General features: G+C 41.9%; 2 protein-coding genes across 3 annotated transcripts; one reads left to right on the top strand and one right to left on the bottom strand.

Annotated features, from left to right (window-relative positions):
- Positions 1–466: 466 nt before the first annotated feature.
- Positions 467–9575, bottom strand: pkdccb (protein kinase domain containing, cytoplasmic b). Its single transcript, XM_039786979.1, has 7 exons — positions 8720–9575; positions 7809–7931; positions 5931–6202; positions 5511–5590; positions 5101–5208; positions 1750–1926; positions 467–1399 (listed from the first exon to the last, which is right to left on the bottom strand). Exons 1-7 carry the CDS (start codon positions 9338–9340, stop codon positions 1296–1298), a joined length of 1485 nt encoding a protein of 494 aa, XP_039642913.1. The 5' UTR covers positions 9341–9575; the 3' UTR covers positions 467–1295.
- A 2649-nt stretch (positions 9576–12224) lies between these two features.
- disp2 (dispatched homolog 2 (Drosophila)) lies at positions 12225–24465 on the top strand. Of its 2 annotated transcripts, XM_039785035.1 has the most exons (10): positions 12226–12489; positions 15875–16019; positions 16233–16510; positions 16712–16741; positions 16865–16988; positions 17573–17688; positions 18515–18630; positions 19415–19512; positions 19750–19908; positions 20786–24465. In XM_039785035.1, the coding sequence occupies exons 1-10, from the start codon at positions 12395–12397 to the stop codon at positions 24122–24124; spliced, it is 4500 nt and encodes a 1499-aa protein (XP_039640969.1). In that variant the 5' UTR covers positions 12226–12394; the 3' UTR covers positions 24125–24465. The 2 variants fall into 2 exon arrangements, with proteins under 2 accessions (XP_039640970.1, XP_039640969.1); XM_039785036.1 differs by lacking the exon at positions 16712–16741 and having other exon boundaries at positions 12225–12489.
- The last annotated feature ends 67 nt before the right edge of the window (positions 24466–24532 follow it).

Here is a 24532-nt window from a genome sequence, read left to right as displayed (position 1 = left end):
CTGCCTTTGTCTTACAGTAATGCCCCCTCTCTCACCATAAGAAAGGGCCGGTAAGTAAGCTAATTTACATGTATTAATTAAGGCTCATAATGAGCTCAGCAGGACAGGGCATTTGAATGCATTCCTCTGGTATTGTGCAAACTCTGCGGAGCACTGTAGGTTTGCGGTCTCACCCATTCAGATGGCCTACAGATTGTAGATATGGGGACACACAAGCAGATAAAGGATTTAAAACACACAAAACCAGGTCAGCATACACATGCAAGTTTACACACACACACACACACACACACACACACACACACACACACACACACACACACACACACACACACACAACACACACACACACACACACACACAACAACACAAACACACACACAACACACACACACACACACACACACGAAAATAACCACAGCAAAAACTAGAAACAATACATTTATATAATTACAAAAGTGTAAAACTGTACAATTACAATAAGTGAAGTATAAAAAAAACACTGAAGTGAATAATTTTTCATTGAAAATAAAAGTTTCACCCACAAGGTGCACGTAAGCTATAACGCACAATCATGTAAGAACAATTACATTTCATTTGATCATATAAATATTTATGAGCTAAGCAATATAAACTAAGTTTACAAAAGTATGTAGAAACAGACTGCTCTGGAATGGTTTTAATCATCTATGCTCATTGTTGATGTGGAAATGCTTACATGGTTGTTGCCATCTCATACCACAGCGCAGCTAAGCCAGAGAACCATGAAAAAACAGCCGCAACCTCAGCGCATTACCATCAAAGTGTATTTGTATAAGAGCTTGTTTTCTTTTCTCGTCCTCTGAGCTGCAGCGGCTGTTCTTATTACCTCTTGCTAAAATCCTACTTTGGGGACCCGGCCTCACAACAAAAGCCAACACACATGGCAAATAAAGACAAGGTAGAAAAAAAAAAAAAACATGTCGAGGGCACAAGGCTCTCCCTCTTTAATTGTACCTGAAGGGAAATCCCTTTAAATAGTAGTTGGCAGAGGCAGTGAGCTGGCAGGCAGATCAAACAGTCACTGAGCAGAAGCCCTATAAATACATCACATTCACTTGCCTCACTTCAAACGCCTCCTTAGCCCGGCCTCTATGCTCCGCCTGCAAATCCACAGAGCTGAGCAGCGTTCTACATGTTCACGAGGAGGACGCAGTTCTCATCTTAAGCGCAACATTTTTGTGTGATTATTCTCATCCCACTTTCTAACAACTCCATAATCGAGTGAAACAGGATTGTTCGGTTTGGTCCTTGTGTCATACTGTGGAAGTTTCAGGTTTGGTTTTCTTCACATACACCTCCGATATCCCATCGGGCACCAGATGACTGAAGCTGCTCCTAAAAGAGGCCAGGAGGCGACCTGCACAGCACAAAAAAAAGAAAAAAAAAAAAAAAAAAAATGAGGCATGTTAAACACATCTGCAACATCAATAAAGTAACAAGTCTTGACTTGATTTCCTTAATAACTATATACATTTCAACAAAGCTTCATCAAAAGATTAAAAGAGCAGCAGCTGAGTATGTTTACTCCGCAGTCTTTGTCAGACATGATTTTGTGGGTAATTATGCTTATTATAGAATACTCAGAAAGTATTTGGCTGATTTAATTGATGTAATGAGTTTTACAACAAAAAATGAGCTGGAAAACATGTATAACATCAGCAATGTGATTAAAAAAAAATTACAGAGTTCATCTGTTGCTTTACTAACCCGTCCAGGTCTTCTGTCCGGTCAGAGTGAAGCTGTTGCATTGAGAATGGGAGTTACAGATGTAAGCTGCCTCTCTGCCGCTGTGGACTGACAGCACGCAGCCCTGCTGGCTGTAGGACGGCCAGCAGCGGTACTCTGCGTTCCCAGAGGTCCCCATACCTCGCATCACGGTGTAATCTAACCACAAAGGAAGAGATGCCACTTCAATACATGAGGCTACTGAAAGATTTTGAAGTGTTCTCTGAGGATAAGATGAAAGTTTAATGATCCCTGTGGGGAAACTGATACTGTGCTGCATCGAATGAAAAGAATACAGACAAGAAAAGAACAACAAAGACAACAGGTTAAAGGTTAAGATACAGCGTCTTTGTCATGCAACTACAGAGCTCTTACTGGCTCAAAGGGATTCCTAATATGGCTGTGATTGACAGATTTAAAATGTAAAAGATACATTAACTTATGTAGTGTATGCTATGTAGCTTATATAGCTGTTTTACATCAATTATAATGTCTAGTGGCCATTTGCTGGAACTAGTAGCACAGAAGGATTTGTTGTAAACAAAAAAAAGATTGCGTTTTATCATGATAAAGAATAGTAGTATTAGTCATTTACATAGACTTGTGTGTCCTGTAGAAATGTTTTGGAAACATAGTGACATCTTCAAATAGCTTATTTTGTCTGTCCAAAACCCAAAAGATATTTATTTACTTTCACTGGTGCGAAAGAAAAGCAGAAAATCCTCACAACTAAGAAACTGGAACCACAAAACCATTGGCATTCTTTCTTGAATAAAGCCAAAGATAAAAGGTAGTTACACTTTATTTTTTGTTAAACATGTTAATGCCAACCCAGAAACTTCTACGTCTATTATGGTCTTTGTAAAGACTTGACCCCATTTTGAGCTTTTCTCTAATGAGCTGTTGCTTCACACTGAAAAATCACTTCACCTTCCTCCATGCCCAACATTTGTGTTACATTCATCATTATAACGTTTTCAGTCAGACTTCTTGTGGATCTGGCCTTAAATCATCTGCTACACATTAGCAGCAGCGAGCAACACACACACACACACACACACACACACACGCACACACACACACACACACACACACACACACACACACACAATAATAGACAAAGAAACACAATAATATTAATGGTTTGAGCAAAGGGAACAAGTAGAAGGAGTGTTTAGAGGATCCTTCTCAGGGAAGAAAAAAAATGAGGCCTGTTGGGGAGCGGGTGGCAGGCCTCAGCTGTCGAGGAGACAGAGATGTATGAATATAAGCTCTTTGTGTTTAAGATGTAGGACGGGAAAACAGCCTTTCTTTCATAAAATAATATAAAGAATTTATTTATGACAGTGCTCAGGACCTAAATTAAATCCACTCTGCCTTTTTGCACACAACTAAATTCATACTTGCAGCAACAGCCGTTTTCAGAAACTATGTCTTTACCAGATTCTGGCCTCTTCCATCCAATCACAAATGATATCAGCTGTGGAAAAGTTACATCCACATTACCAATGACCCTCCATCTGTCAGCAATTTCAAATTAAGCCTTGATGAGTGACTTACTCACACATGTACATACACACTTGCTGTGTTACAATTTGGCTTCTTTTATCAACCTTATTGAGTCTTTGGCTGCAATTTTCTTTCCTTTTCTTTTAGGGGAGAGATATTAATGAGCTCATGTGTTTTTTTAATACACACTTTCACAATCTTTGTTTCTCTCTTCTGGTTGTATAACATTTTGAAGTAACCGTGGAACATTTTGGGAAATGTGCTTATTTTTTGGGGGAGAGTTATACGAGAAGATTAATAGCAGTCATGTTTGTACGCTAAATATGAAGCTAACACCAGCAGCTGGTTAGCTTACTTAGAACAAAGACTGGAGACAGGGAAACAGCTAGCCACTTTGCTCTGTTCCGGTCAAAAAAATCCACCTATAACCACCTCTAAAGCTTACCTATTAACACATCATATATGGTTTGTTTAAACTGTATAAAATCCAAATTGTAAAAACAACATTTTGCAGTTTTACAGGGGTTATGTGCTGGACTGTATGTTGGTAGAAGTCAATTACTAAAGACTTATGGACAACCAGCAGACTTTTAAAAAAGTCTCTTCAACGAACACCATATTATATACTAATAAGTGAGCTTTAAAAAAGGTGCTTGTAGGCAGATCTTTAACTTTTGGATAGAGCCAGGCTAGCTGTTACCAGTCTGTATGATAAATTAAGCTAATCGGCTGCTAGCTGTGACGTTAGCTGCCTACCAGACAGATACTTCATAGAATATTAGTGCTCACCATGCCGAGAGTGGTATTAATCTTTTCATGTAACTCTCTGCATGAAAGTGAATATGTGTATTTGCCAATATGTCAAGCTATAAACTAAATACGTTACCAGGCTTTTCCTCAACCCAAAATTCGACCTCAGTTTCGACAAAACCCACAATATGGCGAAATAATCTACCAACACATTTCTTTGGGTCTTATCACACTCACTTAGCAGCAGCAGGGTTGACTCATGGCACCTACTTGTTAAACTAGAACATTCCCTGCTCGTGTCAGCCTCAACGCCCAGGCCTCTTTACCCTGAATCTGTGATTAAATTCACAAAGCCTTGCTATATAAACAGTCCAGCATCTGGGGGGACGGAAAATCTCACCACAGGAACGCAGCCAGTCATTCTGTTATTAATATTTCATAGAGCTGAGATGAACAAACTGTAGTGGAGTGAGTGGAGACGAGGTTGAAAAGAAATAAAGTACAGGACTTTCAGTGCTTATACTGAAAGAATACAATAGTGGGATGAAAAGTTTGCAAAAAAAGTACTTTATGAAAGGCAAAAGTATGTTAACTGAGTTTTTTTTTTATGTAAAGAATTCAAAAGTTGGACAAAGAGTTTACATAAAAATCTCTATACGAGTATCCTGAAAGGCTAAACAGAATAACTCCATGTAATCCCAGCACTGTTTTTTTAAACGAACGCCGACATTGCTTTCTGAGCCAGAGACATGCAGGATTAATCCCACTTTGTTGATCTTGTCCTCTCATTCCAGCTGCCTAATAAACCTGTCAAAACAGCCTGAGCGGGAGAAACACCCCCCTTTCATTTTTTTTAAAGATACAAAATGAAAACAGAGGTGTAGACTGTCTGAGTTTGCTCTATAAGTGTGTGTGTGTGTGTGTGTGTGTGTGTGTGTGTGTGTGTGTGTGTGTGTGTGTGTATGTGTGTGGGGGGGGTGGGGGGGCATTCTCTCCAAGAAGAAAGAAGAAAATGGTCTACAAGAGGGCCCACTGTACTTTATGAAAAGCAGCATTCATTCCACGAGCTCTTACCTCTGATTATTGATGGAGGAAGGTTGTCCAGGTGCAGGCCAGACTTGTAGAGGAGGAGGATGTGTTCAAAGGCCTCCAGCGTTTGATTGATGTCAGCTTTCAGCTCCCCTGGACACACACAATGCATTAAAATCTGGTAAAAGATCTACAGACATAAAGTCATACTATCCAATATGGATGATTTGGTTTTCCCTCACTATACGTCTCCTGTCTTATCCCAGTCGTGTGATCTCAACAGATAACAAATTGTATTCATTACCTTGTTACATGTCATGAAGCATCATGCCGAGCTCATTAAAAGAAGCACTTTTACAGAGACATGTCATTACACGACTGCAATAATGGAATGACTTGCTTTCTAATCTTCAATAGTGAGCGTTCCGTCATGTCAAGACGTCTCTCGTCCTCACCTGTGGAGTTCATGATGTGGTTTACCAGGTGGGTGAAGCCGGGCGGGGCCTGGTGAGGCAGCAGGTAGGTGAAAAAATACCTGGGGCCAGGCAAAGACATCTCAGTCAGTCAGACAGCAAGACAGACAAGCCCAGTCACATAGTTCCCACAGAACATGACTTGTCTCACACTGGTGTTAAAACAAATACAGGCCATAAAGCTGTCTGTTTTAAACAGAAAATATTTATTTTTTTCCACTCAAACTACCAATTTATTTATCACACCTTCTCCATCAAACTGCAAATTTCCAGCTGTATGTCTTTACTATCAACAACATTTCAGGAGTCGACTGGACCTGTATTTAAACAATCATTCATGTAGCTGCTGCTCCATCCATCCATCACACATCTATCATGTAGTAAAACTGTCACTTCTCTTACCTATAGGCATTGTAAATGTTCCTCTTCTCATTCAAGCCCTCACACACTCCCTGGGTCGAGCAGGGCAGAGTGAAATTTCGGTGTGGAAACTGGAGGGTGCAGTCTGCGTCCATCTGGCACACAGTCTCCTCGGCACTGGCGTCGTCCAGGTCTGTGAGCTTCAGCTCGCCGGACACAGTGACAAACTGCCGGGGCTGGAAGTCCAGCAGAGTCACGGAGCCCAGAGGAGACTGGGAGAGGAAGTGGAGGAGCCTAACCAGGTCCAGACACACCTGGGATCAGACATGCCAAAACCTGATCAGCTGGACTGATGACAGCTTGCTGAAGTAATTTCATTAATGCTAAACATTCACTGGTTCTAGCTCTCCAATGTGAGGATTTGCTCTCTTTTTTTTGCTGTTTTATATAATTTAAAATGTAATATTTGCTTGTTTTGTAATGTTGGTCAGACAAAAATAGCATTAAAGATGTCACCTTGGGCTCCGGCAGCTTAAATGAAAACACAATTTAATAGATTAAATCACACTCAAGTTCAAGCTGACATTCAGACTGCTTTTTTGTCCGACCAACAGTCCAAAACACCTAAATACTCAGTTTACTACCATAAAAGACAAAGGAAACCAGCAATGTTTGTTCAAAATAAAGACTTAAATGATTTCTAACAAGTCAGATTAATCAATAAAGAAAATAACTGTTACTTGCAGCCCTAATGTAGCTCACAAATCGGGTTTAGTTTTTTGTCATGATTCCCTCCAACTTCTTGCCACTTGTCAAATAAATAAATTCTTTAATAAAATGTTGGAATAACACAAAATATTCTTTGTGGTCAAACTAAACACTGACTTGTTTTTTTTTCCTGAATAGGTGACGCATTGGACATGTAATTAAGTTTCATTACAATCCTAAAAATGGTAAAATATAAAAAAAAACTTCAGTCTCGCAAAAACACTGTTATTTGCTTTTAAGACGTTTCATCAGACACATTTGAAAGTCATTTCCTGAGACTGCTTTTATAGTAGTCTTTAAATCCTACAATAAAACAGAAAGAGAAAATAAGTAGGCTACTAAAGGCAACATAAAGGCATTAGCCACGCACTGACAGAGCATGAAATGATTCTGTCACACTACAAACATAGCTGCGGTGTTAGGTAATGCTCCGAGTCTCTTGGACGTCACTTGGTGTGGGATCGAAGCACTGTAATAACAGGGCTGGGTGAAACCGTACACCCCCGGATTACTGTAGCCTGCGCAGATGCACCGTAGCTGAAAGGGGCCGAGCAGCTCCAGGGGGGTATTATGAACGGCTATTTGGGTGATGCAGCAAAATGAGGCCCGTAGCTGACATGATACTTGCAGCTCGTGATGTTACTTTTGCTAATCCAAAAACAAAGCATGCATGCTCTGACATTTTGTTTTCTCTTCCACATATTCTTTCTCTCTCTTTCAAACACATCCATGCACAAACACACACACACATGCACATAATACACACGCTTGGATCCCTGAAGTGTAAATTCAGCCTCTGTTGACTCCCACTGTGAACATACCTGTGATGGGGGTTGACTAAAACTGTGTGTGTATGTGTGTGTGTGTGTGTGTGTGTGATGACATGACATTCCTAGCCTGCAGTGGATTAACTCCAGGACCCATCTCCATTCCAACCATGGCCTGATCAAATACACTGAGGGACAGATGTCCGCCTCCCTCATCTTTCAACCTTTCGTCTCTCCTGCCAAGGGGAGCGACGGCTTGTACATGCATAATGTGCAAATATATGTGCAAGGTAGACTTCCAGGCCTCCCAGTGTGCAGTGTAGTGTAAAGGATAAATGACAGGGCATGCGTATCGACAGCTGAAAGTGGGAACTAACGTGCTTACCCTGAATCTGTCCTCCCAGGGACTCTGGAGCAGCTGGATCATCTGGAGAGGATTCCCCTGCTCCAGAATGACTGCGACTCTTCCCCCTTCTCCTCCTACATCTCCTGCACAGTGACCTTTGAGCTGCGAAAGTGGGGAATAACTGTGGGTTAGTCACAGTGAAATAGAGCACAAAAAAAGAGCATTATGCTACGGTTTGTTTTTGCATTTTAACTCTGCAGAAATCAGAGAACGCAACAGGCTTAAGTGTCTAAAAGTTGTGAACGTTGGGGTGAATTGAGAGGACATGATGTTCTGCCAACCGTTCTCTCAGCAGCCCAGACTTGTGACAGTAAAATCACATTAGCCTAGAGGGGGAATGTGCTCTGTACACTTATTAAATTAAATTGATTGAGCTGTTGGGACACTCCGCTGTCACACGACTGCTGTAGAAACAAACCCATCCGTTTAATTCAAACTAGTTCTAAATTGGGCTGTAATGGTTTGAGTGAATAAACTCTGCGGGGGCTTCAGATGCAACCAGGGATAGTAGAGGGGACAGAGGCACATTGTCTGCTCTTTCCAAACTGGACCCAGAGGTCAGAAGAGGGTCAGTGAATTTAATTTAATTACATGGAAAGGTCCTGCAGAGCCAGTGAGGCCTTTCACCCAGTTCACTTTGTGTGAGACAAAGGAAAATGTGAGCATGGCTCCATGGATTATGGAAATTCCTAAAAGTATTCCAGCAGTAGCTCCAGTGTTTAAAAAGGTAAGCAGTATGCATTACATCCCAACTACATTGCATTACAAATATATTGTCTATAATGTTGCTATGGCATTTGGACATCAACCTTAAATATTTTAGTGTATAAAACACTTTTTTAAAAGTCTTTAAATGTATGCACCCAAGGCAGACAGAGGAAACACTTTACCTTGATGACGTTTGGATGCCTCAGCCTCTGCAACAGAACTATTTCTTTCTTTAACTTGTAAGAAACGAGCTCACGGCAGCCTCGAGGGTCTTTAAAATCCTCCACACACTTTCCCATGTCTATCCCCTGCTCATTGACGAGTTTTAAGGCCACAGGCTGACCTCCGGCTAGATTCACTTTGACAACCAGTTTGGTGTATCCTGACCCGAGGATCTCCACCGCCTGCATGTCCACCAGAGAGTCACAATCCATTTCATCCATATGCGCTTTTCTGGAGCCATGCGTGATCTCATTCCACAGATTGTAATCCAAAATCGAGTCTAGCGTTTGATCATGTTGGAGAGAATGTCGACTGTACCCGGATAGTCCGCTTTCATCATCATCATCCCGATCAGGTAAAAGCAGCGGAATAATTTCTTTGCGCCTCTCGTTGAGTTGGTAAATCAACGCCCCGCGGAGCGATGCGAACTCCTCCTCATCACCAGCAACAGTTGCATTGGAAAAGTGAGATATCCTCGCTCCAAATTGCTGCACGCTGCTTATCAAGAGTGACACCAGAATAGAAAGAACCACGAAAGCCAGGAGGGCAGCCGCGCGTAAAGAGTTGCCCATCCCGGGCATTTCCTCTCGTGGCACGGCTACTGCAGCTGAAAAGACGCACGGCCGCAGGCTCGGACGACCGCTCAACTCTCAAGTGAAAGGACTCCTGACTAAACTTTTCTGCAGGAGAAGTGATCAGCCCCTTGTTTTCACATCCCCGGGAACTCCCTCTAGAGGTGTGTCCTGTCCGCTCGTAACTTTACACCCCGCTGAACAACTTCGCAGGAGAGCTCGACCTCATGTTGTCACTCAATCCGCGTGTCAAAGCGCTTTCCGCAGCTGATTTTACAACAGCAATCAGACGCTGCGCCTGTAGTTTATGGAGAAATGCAGTGGCCAATAGTTAACTATATGTTTTATTTAACACACACACACACACACACACACACACACACACACACACACACACACACACACACACACACACACACACACACACACACACACACACACACAATCTAAAACAGTTTACATATAAACTTAAATTTTAAAGAATGTATTCTTAATCAATTTAATTCAAAATGCAAGCTAATTAAAGCGTTATAATGATGTTCAACATAAAACATATTACAAAATAATTTTTAGATTATTATGAGAGACAGAGGACTGCTGTCACCTTCACAATATGTCCAAAAGGTGGCAGCAAAACACCTTTTAGTCTTCACTCACAGACATTGATTTATTGCTGATCAGAAGCATTATAATAACATATCAGAATTGCACAAGTTCACAGTACACATTATTCTGCCCTTTGTTTCCACACAGTCTCTTTCTATTTCCTGCTGTATCTTTATTTATCCAACTGTGTTCGTTTCACAGATCTTGAGGCAGCACTGAAGCTGTAATGAAGCGTTTCCCTCCGCATCACTACTCACTGGCAGAGATCTGCCACAGGAAATTACCATGGCTGTCACCTCAGTAGCAGCCAGAAGGCCACCCCCTCCCTCTTTTCAGCCTCGTATTGTGTGTGTGTGTGTGTGTGTGTGTGTGTGTGTGTGTGTGTGTGTGTGTGTGTGTGTGTGTGTGTGTACGTGCCTGTCAGGCTTTGGATACGTGTGTTTTGGGCTGTTTTTTGTTTCTTGTGTGTGCATGCGTGTGCCAGTTAATCAGTGTCTGGAGTCAACAAGGCATTAGCCATGTCAGCTGCAACACAGGCTGTCCATAAAACTCCATGCCAACCACCAACACAGCAGCCGTTGTTGAATCTGAGGACAACATTGCTCAAAAACAAACCTGAGCATGAAGATTATAAAGAAAGTCCAAGCTCAAAGGTCCACTTACTAGCTTTGGAGCTCTCAGCTGCATCCTTTGAACATGAAGGATAAAGCATTTAAACCCCTCTCCAACATAGATTAGCTTCCCTCTCTCATCTAACAGCTCTAAATTAGTCAACCCATTTTACTATGTATGAATAACTGAGTTTTGAACAGCATGACTCACTGAAGCATTAATATGTAAATGAAGCTACATTATTGAGATAAAATTGAAGATATGACAATGTCTCAGCTTCTCATTTTAAACCATTAAATAGGACTTTGATGTATCCTACAACATTTTCTCACACACTCCTTTTCCCAATCTTTGCCTTTCTTCCAATAAATCATTTCCTTTTTTTCCCAAGGTGGTCCCTCAGACACAAGGGCCCAGCGCCATGATTCATATTTATAACCAGAGCCAGACCAGTGGCCGCCTCATTAGCAGGTCTGCTGTGTCACAGTTTCTCCTTTCTTTTGTGCCAGTCTCACTTCACTTAATAAAAAGCCCAAAGTCATATTACGTTTTCTTCTCTTTTCTCTTCTCTTCTCACTTCTTCTCCTCATTATATAAAAGCTAGAACAATTTCTAAAGACACCAATACCCAATTTCTTTCTTGAAAAAGAGTAAAGCTGTTTTTGTGATACATCATTTTGTACAATCCACGTCTAAACCAGATCAAAGCTTGCAAATCATATTTGTATTGCACTACATTTCAGAGGGAAATATTGTGCATACTTCATGATGTAATGACTGCAGGTTTATTCACAGGTACTTTGAATTTTGCATGAAAAAGGTAAAATAAGATGAATAACTAGACTACGCAGTACTACTTTCTAATAAGGCATCCTTCATAAAAAGATAATAAATCTTATAAATCCGTTATTTGTCTTTTAATAAGAATATTTGAGTTAGGGACAAATCTCTTTGGTGTCCTATTTGGTAATAATGCAGTAATAATGTTAGTAGGCTAATTAATTAATCAATGATAATAGTCCTATCCATAATAAGCCATCTTGTCTGCAGCTCAAAGCGTCATTAATTAGGGGTTTTTAGTCTATCAAGTGTGCAGTTGTAGGCTACATGTTGTAATGCTTTTTGGTCTGTGTTCAACTGTTCAAACGGTCCATACCAATCACTATTGTTCTTATTAATGGCTTATAACGGATCTAAAAAGTCATTAACAAAGCCACTCGTTAGCCTATACTTGTAAACCCGTTGTAAATCGTCTTAGAAACAATTCTGCAATAGCCTATATTTTTGTCACTTTATGCAACGAAATTTGATACAGGTGCATCTAATCTCAGTCTCCTCCTGCGTTGATTGATTGGTATCGATTTTAATCAATTGATACCATCCGCCCTGGCAGGATAAATAGCGCATTTACAATATTTAGTAGCATGGTGACCACGAGCTAGAGGTCCCAATTAAATGGGATTAAATGATGGTTTTATTTGAACCCAGCATCACTGTCAGTGCACCTTCGTAACGCACACTAAACAGCATCTGTAACTCCTGTCCGAGCCAATTAAGCAGGCACTGATGCGCACTATCAGTCGGTTTGTGCTCCAGCACCGCGGCCGGTTGGACAGCGACCAGGCAGCGTCCTCAGCATCACCGCAGCTCCGCCAATCAGGGCGCAGCTCGGGGCAGATTAACCCAAACAGCCCTGGTGCTGCTATGTAGTAGCAGCCTCAGAAACAAGCTCCCGATCCTCGTGGACTCAGTCTAGCCAGATGGGGACTGTTTGGTCGAAATAATAGGAAATTCCTAATAGCCTTTTATTTTTTATATTTAGTTTAAAGCGGAATCAGGAGGGAGATGGAGGCTTGCTCGATAATAGGAGAAAGCACGGATGCGATAGTGATGGATGAATCCCCTACGGATGAAATGGGAATTCAGGAGGCTTACCAAAGGTGGGTTGTTTTTGTCCGTGGATTTATCTGCTTATAGGCTACTGCAGAAAAATAAATGGCATGTACAGTAGTAGACGTACCCGGCCGATAGCCTATTGTTCATCCAGCTGTGCCTGTGTTTATGCTGGCCAATAGGATTATGCACAGAATATGATTTTTGCTGTTGTGATTTTTTCCCGTTACAAATTATAATTGTAATTTTAATATTATTACAGCATTCCTGATTATGTTGCACTGTTTGTACTGCTGGTGAAACCAAGACGTGCTGTTGTCAACTTACTTTTAAGATTTTTACGTTTGGTAATCACAACATGTTCAGGTCAAATATCACTTAAATATCAAGTTAATCCATTATATCACATACGGATGTCAGTATTTTAACAAGATGATAAAGAAATGCTAGTACTTTCAGTGCCTTATTGAATTAATCCTCATATAAAGAAGCCTTTGTTCTTTTTTTGGCCTTTGACAGATATGTTGTACGCAGTAGCAACACGCACACACTCGTTTGATCACAGTTACACTCTAGTTGACTTGAGAACTGTAAGATCTGTTCAGTGCCATCAACCTTCTTCTGGGTCACTAATGTCACCATGTCACTCACATCACTGCATTTATATATATAGGCCTATATAAAAAATCGAATGGCCAAGGGGCTTTAAACATGACAGTAGGGCTGAAAACAGCTGAGGTCTGCTAACCTTCAGTTCAGCAACAGGCCACATGTATTTGTCCTCTCTTAGTTTGAAGGCAGAGCCTCAAGTCTTTGTCCTCTTAAAAACACCCTGCAGAAGCTCTCGTTTTAGGAATGTTAACAGTTTGCCTCCTGCATGCAGCCTGAGCCTTTGTCCTTTTTCTGTGTGCGTGTGCGTCTGTGTGATTGGCAGTTAAGGAGATGTTTGAGGACATGACATTGACTGGCATCCAGTGAGTTGATGTAAGAGATGCTGTGCTGTAGAAAAGGAGAGACAGAGACCTAAAGGCAGACGGAGGAGAGAGTAGTGAGAGCTGACAGTCTTTAGTCTGTTAGATATTTCCCTTGCTTGAGTCTTTTGAATGCCTTAAAGCTGTCCTTAACCACTATTCTTACATCTTAGATTAATGAGCACAAGATTAACTACACCAGTTTACCTACACAGTAATGCATTACTAATAATGATCATATTGTGTAACATCCAGGGGTAACTTTGTCTGAATTATTCATTTCACTTTGATTGATACATTTGCTGATGTACCTTTATTTAAGTTACATTTGCAAGGCAGGAAGTTTACATGTAACAGAGTATTTTTTCTAAATGTGGTATTGCTACTTTTATATAAATACTTCACCCCCACTGCAAACACACATCAGCTAAAAGTAAAGTGGTCTTATACAACGGACAAAATCTTACCTGTGTGGGGAACAACACAGTGACACCTTCCTGGATGTATTTTTGTATTCATCCCCTGAAATATTAATGACTTCCACAAATTCCCCTCCTCATGTGTGTGTATATGTGTGTGTGTGTGTGTGTGTGTGTGTGTGTGTGTGTGTGTGTGTGTGTGTGTGTGCGCGAGCGAAATTATTGTAAAAACCCAGCAAAGGGGAACATTATTACATAACATCTATTCAACCTGCGTGGAGTTTGGGATGTTTGGAGTTTATCATGCTCCAGCAATAGAATTAGTGTTAAATTAGTTGACAGTGTTGACTTCCACATACTTTCTATGAGTGTATTTACTCACTCCAGCACCTAAATAGGCAAAACTAGATGACAAACATATGCTATGTGGTTAAGAGCTGCACAGTTCAATGTGGGCTATTTATTATTTAGATCATATTACAGTTTGATTGTAATACAAAGACAAAATCCTGAGGTTCAGTTTTGCACTGAGCTCCAACTTTAATACCTCTTCTACTGTATATCACCAATTCTACAGACTACTCATCATCTGTTATGGGATGCAAATAAAAATGTGTGAGGTCATTTAGGCTCTGTTGACTTACTCTGTCGCCATGGTGACAAGGCAGGAAGTGCGGTTGCATCCAGTCTACTGTGGAAAAACAAGCAAGTGGTAGGCTAGACGACACAGACCTTACGGCCCGTTTAGTGAGATACAACCAGAGCATTACTCAGTAGTTTTAATTTGGTCTGTTTGGTTACTTTAGTTAATGAGACTTTAAGACTTCTTAAACTTCTCGAAAAAGGTTAAATATTAAACGCAATAAAAGCTAGAGTGTGATCAGATTAAAGCCCTCGTTATACAGTCTTTCCCTTTAGTTTTAAGGTTGGAGAAAAGATTTTTTTATGTTGTCTGACACTAGTTCCTTGTTCCAGCGCATCATTGAAGCAACATAATGTTTACATGGAGTGAAATATAAGACCCCATGTTTTTATGGCAGTCTGACATGTTTTTATCTTTAAAAACTTTGCAATATCTATTTGAATTATATATAAAGTTCTGTATTTGTATTTTATGTTATTTGAGTGTTTTGTAGTATATTAATATAGTAGAAAAGAAATGGAATAAAGGTAGCGGCTATGAGGCTGTAGGCTACAGTATATAGGTACAGGGCTAATGCTAACGTCAGCATGCTAACATGGTCACGACAATGCTAACATGCCGATGTTTAGCAAGTTTAATGTTTATACCATGTTCACCATCTTAGCTTAGCATGCTAACATTAGCTTGTTAGCATTAAACACAAAGCACAGCTGAGACTCTGATAGGAATGTCATTAGTTTTGCAGATATTTTGTCATAAACCAAAGTAGGCCTGCTGGACGAGGTAGACATAAAAAGTCAGGGGATCACCAAAGTTTTTACAGTTCATCCTGAGGGGAACATCTATGTCTGTACCAAATTCCATGGCAATCCATCCAATAGTTATTGAGGCATCACTCAAAACTCAAAACCACAAATGTCAACCTCATGGGGTCACCAAAGACACAAGGATTCATCCACTGGGAACCATGTCTTTACAAAATGTTAATGTTGACCAAAGTGGTGGGCCAACCAATATAACCAGCTCTAGAGCTAGCTGCTAGCGTGGTTAAAAATAGATATTTTTGCAACCAAGTATCATTTACTGTTCCTTACCTGTTCCTCATTAGCTCTGCTGACACCCTCAATTTTCCATTGAATATGAGATTAAGCCAAGAATGCAGTCAAGAAACTGAGATGTGAATCAGCATAGTGGGAGAGATGGATTACTAACTGTGCATTTATGTATAGTTTCACTAACTGAACATTTGCACCTTCAGTTTTAAAGAACTTCGTTGCTCCTTTCTTTTGTGCTTATCTGTCAATCATTTCTCCTCTCCTGCAACCATTTCCCCCCTGCCTTATATTCTCCTTTTCACACCCTATCACCCATCATTCTCTCCTCTGTTTTTTCCTCTCAGCGAGATCCCGGCGGTTTCTCTGTGCCCTCCTGACAGCGAGTGCTCAGGTGAAGCCCGGTTGACAGTCATCCAGTCTGAAGGGGAGCTGTGTGACAGTTGCAGCAGCCTTGGCAGACCCTCTTCCTCCTGCCAGCTTTACCACCAAGTATGCCTGAGCACTGACTGTACTGTGTGCTGTTTAGGATAGATATTTGGGGACTCATTAAAACAAATAGGTTAGAAATAGATCCAGGATTTGGGAGGCAGTGTCACTCAAAAGACTAATGATACCACAATCCTATGTGAAGAGGAAATATATACATAATTTCTGTGATTTATATTATGTTTATGTATTTTCTATCCTCTTTTTCTTTGTTAGGTCCCACAGGGTCCTCAAGCTGGGGCCTACGATTCGCCGCAGACACGAAAATGTCCCCACTGCAGCCATTACGGTCCAATTAAGCCAAAGACATGCCGTGACTGTCATTCAAACACAACGGGTCCTCATGCTAAAGGATGTGTAGCGGTGAAAGGGGGACACAGTCGTAGTTCTGCCCATCAGACGTCTCGCCACGGCACGGTGAGATGTCATTGGCTGCGTGGGTCAAATGAAAGCCGGACACAGAAACCGACGCAGCGACATGTGGTGACAGTAAGGTGTGTTTAAAGGAATAGATGACATTTTGGGAAATATGCATACTCGGTTTGTTGGAGAGATGAGAAGATTGATGCCACTCTTACATCTAGATGTGGTATCAATATTCTCATCCAACTCTCAGCAAGAAAACCTACAATTGAATTTCACATTTAGCGTGGTATCATTTTCAAATTATTAATTATTAACTCAACTATTAACAGGGATGGAGGACTCTACTGCATCCTTAGAAAGTAAGAACTCAAACCACTTTTTACTTTAAAAGCCCAAAGGTACTGCATGTCTCTCTTATGTTGATCACAATAATTATTCTTTACCCAGTGTCATGTCTTCTTCTATGGCTTTCTACTTGGCAGTTATTCCCAGGTGATAGTGGACTACCCGTTAGCAGTGTTGGTGGGTTGTGCCGTGCTGCTGCTGGGATGCTCACTGGCCGGACTCTTCATTGGTCCACTGCCAGACTTCTCTGACCCGCTGCTAGTGAGTCTCAAACACACACAGTCATACACACATATACAAAAGCATACAGTCTAAAATGTAATCCTTCAGTCTCTCTTGGTGCAGCACTTGTATATCTACTGTCACCCTTCTGTCAAGTCTACAATGCAAAGCTCCCTCACCACCTTAGGCTGAGCGTTAATTACTGTTTCTCCAATGACTCATGAGCTCAGCCGTGATCTATTTACTTGCATCTCATCTCAGATTCAGTGAATTGCACTGAATGAGATCACACTCGCTGTCATCTTAATTAAATACATTTTCTCACCTTTGAGATGCAAGCTTACAGGATAAACACTGGTTGAAACATTATTATGAAAATACAACATGTCAAGCACAACAATGCATCATTAATGGTGAATTTAAAATGATTTACATAAGAATAAAAATTATGATTGCTTTATACTGTAAGTGTGGGGCTCTCTTTCTTTTAAGATAATACACTCATCTACCAAACAAGCTTATTCAGACAATATAGGGTGCTTGTGATGCTGATTTATTCAGTCAGCTGTGTCTTTAGCTTTGATGTGTGTTTGTGTGTGAATGCGTGTGTGCTTTTTCCTCAGGGCTTTGAGCCACGGGGAACATACATCGGAGTTCGCCAGTCCAGCTTGTCTGAGCTGCAGGAGAACACTGGCCCGGGGAGAAAACTGTCTCCTTTACCACAACAGCTCAGTAAAAGGTCAGCAGAGAGATTTAGTAGAATGCAGGCTTTCTACACAGGAGGACTGCACCACTGACTGATGCACACAGATGCTTTACAAATAGATTTGAGTGGTCATGCTGTGTGTATAAGGTTGTGTGGTCGGTCAAGGTTTAAAAACTGTTAAACTGAGTTTTTGCTCTGGTTAGTAACTGTTACTTAACCATATGACTGTAGAAATAAAGATCAAATGACTATGTGTAATGCAAAAAGAGTCACTTGTAGTGACAAATGCTTTTTGACAATGCTTTTTTGCGTCTTTTAGCTCCTTGTTTTGGTTTTTCGGCTTACGACTTTACTGTTTTGATTCACTCTCACCGCTCTCATCAGTGTTTTCAGCGAAAAACATCTAATAAACCCACTGTACACTACCTGCACAGCACCAAATGACAGACATACAAAGTTGACAAATAGCTGGTGGACAAAGTGGAGCATTTAAAAGCCAGATATTTCCCTCAGGGGTTGGTAGAGACCAAAAATTTAGCTAAAAGAAAAGACTAAATAAAAAATTTGACTTACATTTGCCAAGTAGCCAGAAACACGACTCAAAATTTATGTTGATCCATGTCCGCTGGATGTGTTAATAAACAACTCTTTGCTAACACATTTAGCATAACAACTTTAAAAGGTAACGCTATGTAAGTGTTGTGTTTACAACTTGTTGCACTGCCCCCAAGTGGCCAAAAAAAGTTAACGCAGGTTTAAAATGATTCAACTGATAGATTTTATACTAGCTTGGAGCAAAGTGTGTATGTGTTTAATGAGGCTGAAAAAATGCATAAGTATGTGCTTCTATCTGTGCTAGTTTTGGGGGTACTGTCAGTGGAGACGGCAGTGGCAGCCAGGACGCCTCCAGGCTTCGCATCAAGAGGATGCTGGCTAGAGACTCATCTCCAGACACGTTCCTCTGTGATGCTCCAGGTGGGCGGGTCCAGATCAGTTCATCCCTGTCAATAAACCGTTAATTCACTGCTGATAAATACATCTTTATATCAAACTTCTGCTACACTGATTACAGTAACAATGAAAATACAACTAGAATCCTAATTGTAGATTTTTGCACATTTAGGAAAGTTACCAAGTTATGAGGGATGTTTAAGACTGCTGGCTCCAGCATCCTCAGCAGAGCAGACAATAAAAATGGAAATATTAGTAAACCAATGTAAATGTGATTACAACTTGCATAATACTGTGAGCTGAAGGCAAAGCCCTCTAGCTTGTTAGGGAATAACCAGCACTTCCAGCAAACTAATGAAAACAGTCACATCTTATTGGTTAAATGCAAATTAACAAAAAATTGTGAGAAAACGTAAATAATAGCTTTTAGTGTGGCTTCAAAGTGAACAGTTGGAATGCATTTCTTTAAGCAGATAATCCCATATTTTATTATTTAAGATCTACTTTGAAATAGTGGGCTGGCAGATCAAAGACTATACTTCAGTTTGCCTTACAGATACACAGAAAGCTAAATCCCTAAATGGATTCATTAGCAATTCCAAGCCTTGAAGATTTCACCTAATTATGATTCAAACCAGACAGGGGGATAGAACACACAAGAAATTTAGCCTGGTTGTACGTTTATGAATTCAAAACGTAACTCTTGACAATACCATTCTGAACATTTCTCACCATCCCAACAAAGTGATGATTCACTGCTGGTCATCTTGTTTCCGTATGTTGAATCCATCTGTCTCTTTCCACGCAGGCGAGCGTTCGGCTCAGCTGGTGTTTCGATCAGAAAACTCTGCCAGTCTGTGGAGTCTGAAGGCTGTCCACGCCATGTGTGAGATGGAGCAATCCCGGGTTCGCTCTAAACTACTCAGCCCTCCATCTCATCTTTGCTCTTCTGCCTTTTGAGCCATTCATCATCTCTTTAGTCATCATCTTCTGTCAATCTCACTTACTGTCTCCACATTTAAATGCTGAAATTAAAAACACTACTTTATGTGCATTGCCTCATCTGAATTTGATTCATTTTATCTGAATTTTGTTTCAAAACTGGGCATGTGTTCAAAAAAATCTTTCGCTTGTCTGATTCAGATTCGCTCCCAGGCTCAGTTCCAGGACTTGTGCCAGCAGCATGTGAGGGGAGAGGCCGAGGGAACGTCCAGAGGCGGCTGTTGTCCGAGCTGGTCTCTGGGGAATTACTTGGCTGTGCTCACTAACGCCTCCTGCTGCCTCAGCCTCACCTCGCACCAGGTTCTGTAGCTTTCTTCTCATTAAAGGTCCAGTGTGTAACGGGTTTAGTTGTTCATTATCAAAATCTGTGTTGCCCGTTCACAAACTTGTCCTTTTTCATGGATATTTACCTTCACCATCAATTCCAAGTATTCCTTTTGGCTTGAAATTTTACGTTTGCATTTGCATGAACTGGGGTAGACGCTCCATATTCATGCGCCATCTTGAAATACGTTAGCCGGTAAGGGACATACTGCTCTGCCTTTCGCATTTTTGCTGTCAAATGATAAACTCACAGGTGCTGCTAATGCTGCTAATGGGTATCGTAGCTTCCCGGCCCCGGCAAGTTTGAAGAAGGAAACATGGAGGACCACACATATTCAAAATCCAAATTTCAGGAACAGGAGTCTTCTTCTTCGCCCAGAAAAAGAAAAAGGATATTGAAAAGAGCAAGAGACCGGCTTTTTGAAGCGTGAAGGCTACCGTAGCTGTAATACGTACTTTGAACTGCGTGGCGCGAGAGATTTGATTGCGATATATGATCTCAACGCTAGATGGGAGAAATTCCTACACATTGGACCTTTAAAATACAAACAAATGACTACATAAATTGTAATTCGGTTTTTGTAAGTAGTACACTGCATTAGCCCATCATGTACTGTACAGTAAGTGAACTGTCCACAGTGCATGTTGTTAAGGGAAAAAAAACTTTTTTGCCCAGAGTTAGATCAGAAGATTGAGAGTGGGATCGATCTTCTCATCTATAATGTTAAAAGTTCAAGTTGATGATGCAGGTTAAGGGAAAGTGGGATTTACAACACTTCATTATAACTGACTCTGGCGTGCACTGAATATGTTTTACTGTTTGAAGTTTTCCATTTTCTCCCTTTCATACCAGGTGTCTGAGTCTCTGAAACTACTCCGGAAATGTGCTCCATATTATCACGAAGGACATCTGGTGGAAGCCTGTGTCGAGAGACCCAAACATGGTGGCTGCTCCTCTGTGCCGTCCCGCTGTAAACAATCCCCTGTGGTGTTCCAAATCCTGCACTTTTTGGTTGATAAAGACTTTCTCGGCCCGCAGACTGTCGAATACCAAATCCCTACGCTGAAGTACAGCCTTCTGTTCTTACCCGTCGACAAAGGAGAACACATGATGGAGATGTATATGAACAGTCTTGAGGGCAGGGAGCTGACGTTCAACAACACCACTATCACTGGCATGGACTTTGGCATCAAGCAGAGGCTTTTCAAGTATTACCTGGCAAGAGATTCAATCTACCCTGTGCTAGCTGTTGTGTCTCTTCTTTTCACTATGGCTCTTTATCTCCACTCTCTCTTTATAGTAGCGTTATCTGTAATAGCAATCACAGGCTCCCTCCTGACCTCCTATTTCTTCTATAAAGTAGCATTTCACCTGACATTCTTCCCCCTGGTCAACCTCTCTGCAGCTCTTATTCTCTTGGGAAGCTGCTCCAACCAGGTTTTCATCTTCGCTGATTTCTGGAATCTGCAGCTATCCCAGAACCCCTCAGCCTCCCTGGAGAAGAGAGTAAACAGAGCTTTGCAGGAAGTCGGCTATTTGATTTTAGCGTCGGGGTTGACCTCCAGCGCAGCCTTTTTCTCTGGTTATTTCAGCAGCATCACAGCAATCAGATGTTTCTCTGTTTATCTGGGAACTGCCTCATTTATCAGCTCAATCTTGGCGTTGGTGTGGCTGCCGTGCTCTTTCATTCTGCGTGAGCGCTACACAGAAGCGTCCTCTGCATCCGAAGCAGTGCAGGGATGGAAACCATGCTGCTCTAAAAACACCGGTGGCTTCTGGGATACGAGCTCACGCAAGAGATGCCTCTTTACTCTCGGGCAAAAGCTGAGAGAATTAAAAAGAGGCTTCAGCGACACTTCCAATTTGTTATTTCTGAAAATCCTGCCTTGCGGAGTAGTGAAGTTCAGGTACATCTGGGTGTGCTGGTTTGCAGTGCTGGCTGGTGGGGGCATATACATGTCCTGCATTGACCCAGGCATGAAGCTGCCCACCTTAGACAGCAGGATCGCCCAGCTTTTCCGCTCCAGTCACCCGTTTGAAAGATACGACGCAGAGTATTGTCACATGTTTATGTTTGAGAGACAGAGAAATGGAGAGGATAAACCGGTTACGTTGAGGCTTGTTTGGGGTGTCAAACCAACTGATAATGGGGATCACTTTAACCCCAAGAGCAATGGCTCTTTGGTTCTTGACCCAGGCTTTAACATGAGCCGGCCAGATGCTCAGGTTTGGTTGAGGGACTTATGTGGACGGGTTCAGAACCAAAGCTTTTATTCCCCTCCGTCACCTGAGGATAAAGACGTTATGACAGAAAATATCTGTCTTGTGGAGCAGCTTATCCAGTGGGTCTCTGTCAGACGGTGCTCAGAGAGTGATGACTCCCTCCATTTTTGTTGCAATGACATCCCTTTCCCCTACAAGCCCAGCGTTTTTGAGAACTGCCTCAGTATGATGCTGGTGGAGAGGTATGCTGAGGGCCATCTGGCCCACAGCGGAGGTCTGTACTTCCAGCCAGATGGCAGGGTCGCTGCCCTCGTGTTGGCGTTCAAAACCACATACCTCCACAGCTTCAACTACAGCAAAGCCAATCTTTTCTACAGAGAAATCCTTAGATGGTTTAACAGAGAAATATCAGGAGCACCACAAGGGCTGGAGAATGGCTGGTTCGTCAGTCATCTGTCTCTTTTTGATCTACAACAGGCTTTAAGTTCCGAGACTCTAGTAGTAGCAGGCTTCTCAGTAGCTCTTACGTTTGCTTTGCTTCTTTTAACCACCTGGAATATTCCACTGAGCATATATGGGACTGTAGCTGTAGGAGGAAGTGTTTTTGTCACTATTGGCCTCCTTGTTCTCCTTGAATGGCAGCTGAGCGGAATCGAGGCCCTGTTTATATCATCAGCCGCAGGGCTGTCTGTTGACTTTATTGCCAACTACTGCATTTCCTACAGCTTGGCTCCTCATTCAGACAAAATTGGTAAAGTAGCACACTCCACTAAAAGGATGGGATGTCCTGTAGCAATAGTTTCTGGTGCATTTTTCTCCATGGGGATCATCATGTTGCCTGCCACGGTCTTGCTGTTCAGAAAACTGGGGATTTTCCTCTTTTTGGTGAAATGTGTAGCGTGTGGATTTGCAACCTTCTTTTTTCAGTCCCTATGCTGCTTTTTTGGACCCCAGAAAAACTGCGGAAAGATCATGCTGCCATGTTTTTCAGATCACAATGATGGGGTGCTGTCCTCTTGCTCGGCAGCAGAGCCTGATTCCTTGGCAGCCTCGGCTGCTAACGGGGCCTTTAGCAGATCTAGAGTGAGGAGGAGTTATGACAAAGAAGCAGGTGGCTATCTCTACCCTGACCAACAACTTCAGCAGAGACAGAAACCGACTGGAGCTGGGGGAGGTGGTGGTCGAGGGCCGGAGCAGTATGAGCTGCAGCCATTGGCCTATCGACTGAGCGACAGCTTTGAAAACAGCACCTGCACCAGTAAGCTGTCCAACCGGCCGTCTGTGCTCTCTGATGAGATTGAGTACAGCAGGAGAGATATGGGCAGGAATAGCATGGATGGGGACAGTGCGGAGATGTGCAGTCATCAACATAAGACCTGCCAACCACCTCCAGCCCTCCAGACTTCATCTCCGTACAAAGAAAACACCCTGCGGCCTGTAGGCGTGGCACAAGAAGACATAGCAAAGGAAAAGCTACTGTGTAAAACCTGCAGAGGTCAGTCTGGAGGGGTGAAGCACTGGAGCAATACATCCTTTTCCTCATCTTCCAGCATGGAGGACACCATCATAAGCCACACACTGGAGACCATTGACCAGCCATCTCTCTGCAAAGCAGACCAAACCACAGAGGAGAGCCTCCATCACCATCATCACTCCAACACAGGGCACCTCTCCTCCCAGTCTCAGAGCTCCTGCGAGGGTCTGGAGGACTCTAATGAAACATGTCTGAGTGACATTGAACCAGGACCTTCCAATACGCAGCAAAATGAAGAAGAGGTTCAGTTACAACCAGGACATCTGAACGGGAAGAGAGACACACTCCGTCTCTCACTGAAAGAAACCGTTTATGAGACTTGTAATAAGGGCCGCACCAGTCAGAGTGAAGAAGTTGTCATCTTACCCAACAGTAAGCCAGACCTGCCAGACGTTTGGATAAAGAGAGATGGACAACGTGAGGATACATGTTGAACAAAGTTGGAGGAATCTTTCCAAACACTGTGCATTAATTGTTCTGAATTTACAAAAAGAAAGAAGACACTTACACAAGCATATAGAAACTACAAAAGGAGAATACACTGTTTGTGTAATACTCAAAGGAAATATAAGCCAACTGCAAATGTAGACAGCATGTTTGTCAAATGTTGCTGCTGAGGTGGTTCCAGTGTGTGTTACAGGATCAGAGAATGAGTGTCTCTTCAGCGAAAGGTCAAATCAAAGCATCACTTCTGAAAACTGGCATTTTCAGACAGAAGACAAAGATGAATCTTACAAAAAAAAAAAAAACTCACATCTGCACAGACTAATCTGTGTGCAGACACTGGCCTTTCTCCATGCTGGAATTGTCCTCAATGAGCCATAAACATTCATGGACTTCAG

The sequence above is a fragment of the Perca fluviatilis genome, chromosome 20 (assembly GCF_010015445.1).
Source record: "Perca fluviatilis chromosome 20, GENO_Pfluv_1.0, whole genome shotgun sequence".
Classification (NCBI taxonomy): Eukaryota; Metazoa; Chordata; class Actinopteri; order Perciformes; family Percidae; genus Perca; species Perca fluviatilis.
The sequence above is the reverse complement of the archived record's forward strand: the minus strand, read 5'-3'. Positions and strand labels throughout refer to the sequence as shown.

Bases quoted from the DNA above. Each gene is read 5' to 3' on its own strand.
- disp2 (XM_039785035.1), top strand. From the start codon at position 12,395: ATGGAGGCTTGCTCGATAATAGGAGAAAGCACGGATGCGATAGTGATG. The intron at 12,490-15,874 runs GTGGGTTGTTTT...TTTTCCTCTCAG, and splicing joins ATTCAGGAGGCTTACCAAAG to CGAGATCCCGGCGGTTTCTC. The intron at 18,631-19,414 runs GTGGGCGGGTCC...CTTTCCACGCAG, and splicing joins GTTCCTCTGTGATGCTCCAG to GCGAGCGTTCGGCTCAGCTG.
- pkdccb (XM_039786979.1), bottom strand. From the start codon at position 9,340: ATGCCCGGGATGGGCAACTCTTTACGCGCGGCTGCCCTCCTGGCTTTC. The intron at 7,932-8,719 runs GTAAAGTGTTTC...CCACTTTCGCAG, and splicing joins GGCATCCAAACGTCATCAAG to CTCAAAGGTCACTGTGCAGG. The intron at 1,400-1,749 runs GTTAGTAAAGCA...TGTGCTGTGCAG, and splicing joins CGGACAGAAGACCTGGACGG to GTCGCCTCCTGGCCTCTTTT.